General features: G+C 46.1%; 2 protein-coding genes across 2 annotated transcripts in view; both read left to right on the top strand.

Annotated features, from left to right (window-relative positions):
• The window catches only part of ACA1_178890 (uncharacterized protein), a gene marked incomplete at both ends in the record, with an annotated part of 671 nt that extends 520 nt beyond the window's left edge, over positions 1-151 (top strand). The window contains one exon of the mRNA XM_004338173.1: positions 44-151. Coding sequence (XP_004338221.1) covers positions 44-151 — 108 coding nt within the window. The remainder of the gene's footprint in view (positions 1-43) is intronic.
• A 684-nt stretch (positions 152-835) lies between these two features.
• ACA1_179000 (uncharacterized protein) lies at positions 836-1,425 on the top strand (the record flags this gene model as incomplete). Its single annotated transcript, XM_004338174.1, has 3 exons — positions 836-982; positions 1,097-1,287; positions 1,335-1,425. 3 exons carry the CDS (start codon positions 836-838, stop codon positions 1,423-1,425), a joined length of 429 nt encoding a protein of 142 aa, XP_004338222.1.
• Between the last annotated feature and the right edge of the window lie 3,077 nt (positions 1,426-4,502).

Consider the following 4,502-nt stretch of genomic DNA (forward strand, 5'->3'; position numbering starts at 1 on the left):
AGAGCTGGGCCTGCGCATGCTCGAGCGGTGGCGCGGCCGCCAGGCTCAGCCCATCTACGGCTACGCCATCCACGGCCTCACCCACGGCGCCGGCCCCCAGAACAAGCAGGCCCTCCGCATGTTCCTTGACATACTCAGCTCCCCCAAATGATCCACCAGCCAATCACATTTTGAACAGGGCCATGTTCAATGGAAAAGATGATACAACACTCTCCTCTGTTTGATGTAGTCCAACAAGTCTCTCCTCAAGTTGTTCTGCTTCACCACCTATACTGGTCACCCCTGGAACAGCATGCAAATAAAATCATTACAAATCCTGTGAACACATTACACATCATTCATGCTCCCACCCCCCCACCATTACACACCCAAGAACAACACCCCCCTATTTACACTAACTAACCACATAACAATGACAGGGACAACTCCCCCCCCCCCAAAGAGAAGATGGAGAGGGATGAGACAGATGTGGGGAATGTGAATTCATGGGTGAATTGAAGGAGAAGAGTAAGAACCACAAGTACAACAACTCAACAACATCCAGAACACAAAATGGAGACACCAATTGGAGAATGGAAGACCAACTCCCCACCCAGCATACTGCCCAGACAACACTGACCAGCCAACAATGAGACAGCTGAACAACACTGAGCGCCACTCCAATGCCCTCCTTGAGAACTTAGAAAAAAAGAGACACCTCAAGGAAGCACACCAGGACAGAATCATCTTGGCTGTGCAAGTTGGGGGCCTCAACACCCTACTCCGCTGGATGGTTGACAATACCCTGGACCAACTGGTCCCAGTTGTGGTGATCTGGAAAACACCAATCAACAACATGGAAGACTATCAACAGTTCATCAAGAAGATTTGGGATGACTTCAACAAGGAGGCAGGAAGCACCATCAAGCCCCACAAGCAGTGCTCCACCCTGGTCTTCAACAGACACATCAACACCAACCAAGTCCAGGTGGAACTAGTGAAGGTGAATCTTGGCACTGTTGTATAAGGGGTCAGATTGATATCCTGTTGGACACTAGTGGGGTGTGAATGGCCACTGGCAATCATCATGGATGGGAGTGGCCTCAAACTGATGCAGATAATTCAGGAATGCAGCATGCTGAAGATGCTGTACAAGAGCATTGACACCACAATCACAGGAGGCTACAGAATCAAATTCTGGACAATGGACCATCTTGACACCTTCCTCAGGAAACACCACATCTATGACAATAACAAGAAACCACACTGCAAGATGATCTCCATCTATGGGTGCGCTGACCAGAACAGGTACCTGCCCCCCATGATGAAAACAAGGGAGAGATAACCTTCAACAGGATCAACCTGTGCAAGGTTGATGTTGTTAACAAGAAGAGGACTGATGTGCCACTGGAGGAACAACTGGTCCCCCACACCCAGATGTTGTGATGATGAACACAACACCACCCACTGAGCCTGTACCCCTCCCCAGCAAACAACTTGATAACAAATAAAACACTTAAGATAAGATTACCATAAACATAAATGGTGGTTGGGAAGATAAGAAAGCTGAAATACAGGAGTGGACCAACAAACACCACCTGGATGCAATAATGATACAAGAACTGAAGTGTGACAAAACGAAAGGACAATATGTAACACTAGATGGGTACAAATTTACAAACTGTTTACAAAGATAATAAACAACTGAATGATGGATATAGTGGAGAGAGAGAATATCATTAGTATTGCACAAGGTGGATTCCACTAAGAAATGTCCACAACAACACAAATACACACACTGAGAGGGGTGATGGAGGAGGCAAACTATATGAGAAAACAACTACACATTATGTACATAGACATAGCTGGGCCTATGACAGTGTAGTATTAGAAAGAATGTACAAAACCCTCAGTGCATACAGCTTCCCACCAAATTTGGTACCTAATCAGGAACATGTACACTAACAACACCATTAGTATATTCACAGACTACAGCACAACAGACCCAATTCACATCACACAAGGAGTACAACAGGGGGATCCACTATCACCTTTGCTCTTCAACATCTTCATCAACCTGATTATCAAAAAACTACACCAAAGCAAAAGTGGGTACCAGATGGAGAGTGGGGATAGGATCAGAGGAGTGGCCATCACAGACAACATTGCAATTCTTGGTGGGACTGTGAGTGGTATGAGCAACCAATGGACAGAACTGAATAGATTCTGTCAGGATAGTTGACTAAGAATTAAAGCCACTAAATCAGTGTAAACCAAACAACACCAATAGTGCCTTCACACCAATAACTAACAAGGGAGATACTGTAGTAAAACTAACGCCTGAAAGAACATATCAATACCTAGGAATCCATATGGCACTCAACCTAAAGTGGGACACCCACATACAAACAATCAATAAGAAATTCAACCAGAAAATGAATGGATTAGTGTAATGTCACAAAAAACGCACCTGATAAATGTGATAGTGAGCACAGTGGTGGAATATGGAATTTGTGTTGTGAACTATCCCACCCCACTCCTCCAAAAAAATGATATAATCATGAAAAAGGTAGTGAAACATGCACTACAAATAAGAAGAGACTGCCCATCCAATTGGTTATGGATGGAAACAAAAGATGGAGGAATGGGACTTACCTGTATGGAAAAGATGCAAGATGCAGTCTTTCTAGGGGGCGTGATAGACCAAGTCCTGAAAGGGCCAGACTCATTGGGCCATTGCATGATCACCAACAACATAGACTGCATTAGACATGCTGGGGAGTGAGAAGTGTTCACTATCAAGGGAGTGGAGGATGGGGGAAGGAAAGAAAATGCCAACATTGTACAGCTCATAACAGCGGCAAGGAAATACAAAATGGACCTTGTGTGATTTTGACATGTTAGACCGCTGGTTAAGTGATATTGAGGGACTTGAGATGAAAATGATTTCATAAAAACTTGGAATTTATGGAGTTAAAAGTGATTTTATCAGTGGAATGGAGTGGAATTTTAACTTCAGGAATAGTGCTCCAATTCAGCACAAATGTGAAGAATGAAGTTCAGTCCATGTGTGCAACTGACTGAATATGGTGTGAGGTTGAACATGAACTGGAGGTGAGGGCAGCATGTTGGCCACTGATTTTGGAATTGATGGAGGGTATGAAAGAAAAAGCAAAGTGCAGTTTGAGGGTGTTCAGAGGAGCACTTACACAAAACAAGCAAAGTTCTGATTTTCCAGATCATGTATGTGTACATGATAACCTAAGTATTGGTAGGTCAAACATGTAGTTATTATGTATGTGTATGCAATAAAGTAAGTGTATGGTTTTACAGTTTTTGTTGTTGTGTATGCATATTACTTTGTACAGTGTCCTCTGCAGACAACCTGGAGAGTAACTACTGTTTCCTCCATAATCTTCACAAAGTATCAATTGGGCATTCACCACCTAGGTCAACAACAAATGGGTATGGTGCAGCTGCCAGTTTTCTGGCTGATTTCCTGCTCAAGGCAAGAAAAACGTCCACAAAAATGCGCTTTTTTAGATTGACGCTGGGCTCTAATTGGTAGTTATGGCGCTGCAGGTGCATGTTTTTGGTCTAATTTCTGGGCCAAGGGTGAAACCTGAGGCTGCTGCAGGCAGATGAGGGTTGCACATGAGGCCCAGAAATTAGACTGAAAACATGCACTGAGGCACATAACACCAGTTTCTCCCTGGGTTCTGGAGCACTCTGCAGCCAGCACGCTGCCAGCATAAATGAGGAATTCAAGAAGGAAGAGCTACTGACCCTGTGGTCATTGGGACAGGAGCGCATTTCCAGAACTGCACGTTCAACATTCATCCGCAGAATGCCGAAAATCAATAAATTCTGTTCATTCCATTGGTTTCGCCCAAGGCTCGCATTCCAATCCCAGGCACTTTTTGGTTTCGCCAAGCATAATCAACCTTTGAAAAAAATTTCATATTTTCTACCGCATTCCAACACGGTGCCCCTTGGACTCGCCCTACAGAAAAAATCCGAAAGGCGCGTTTCGTGGGCGGACCAGCTGAGATTTCGCGCAGAAATTGCGCTCTCCTGGACCAGAAGGTGGGTGGCGCTGGGCCATCTCCCTCACACACCCAGCCCGACGCCCTTCACTCTTCTCTCTGTGCCCTCTGCGAACTGAGCGTCTTGTCCCTATCACATCACACCCCCCATCCCTCCATCCCTCTCTCTTGCGACTTCTTCTCCTTCCTTCCTCTGCTACACACATCCAACTTCCTCTCTACGTTTTTCATCTTCTTGCTGCGCTACACGCAAAGTCTATAGAGCAACTCTCGAGAGTTACAAAAGATGCACAAGAGGGCCAAGGTCTGGGCCAAGGACCATCTGGCACCCGCGACCAAATGGACCACGCGCTTTCGCAGTAGCGCCCCGAGGAAGAAGGAGCGGAAGATCACCCTCTCGCGGGGTCAGCGGGCCGGCGCCGCGTCGACGTGGTGGCGCCGCCTGCTGGGCCTGGACGAGGGCGGCTACACGCGCAA

The sequence above is a fragment of the Acanthamoeba castellanii genome, assembly GCF_000313135.1.
Source record: "Acanthamoeba castellanii str. Neff unplaced genomic scaffold scf7180000084743, whole genome shotgun sequence".
Classification (NCBI taxonomy): domain Eukaryota; phylum Discosea; order Longamoebia; family Acanthamoebidae; genus Acanthamoeba; species Acanthamoeba castellanii.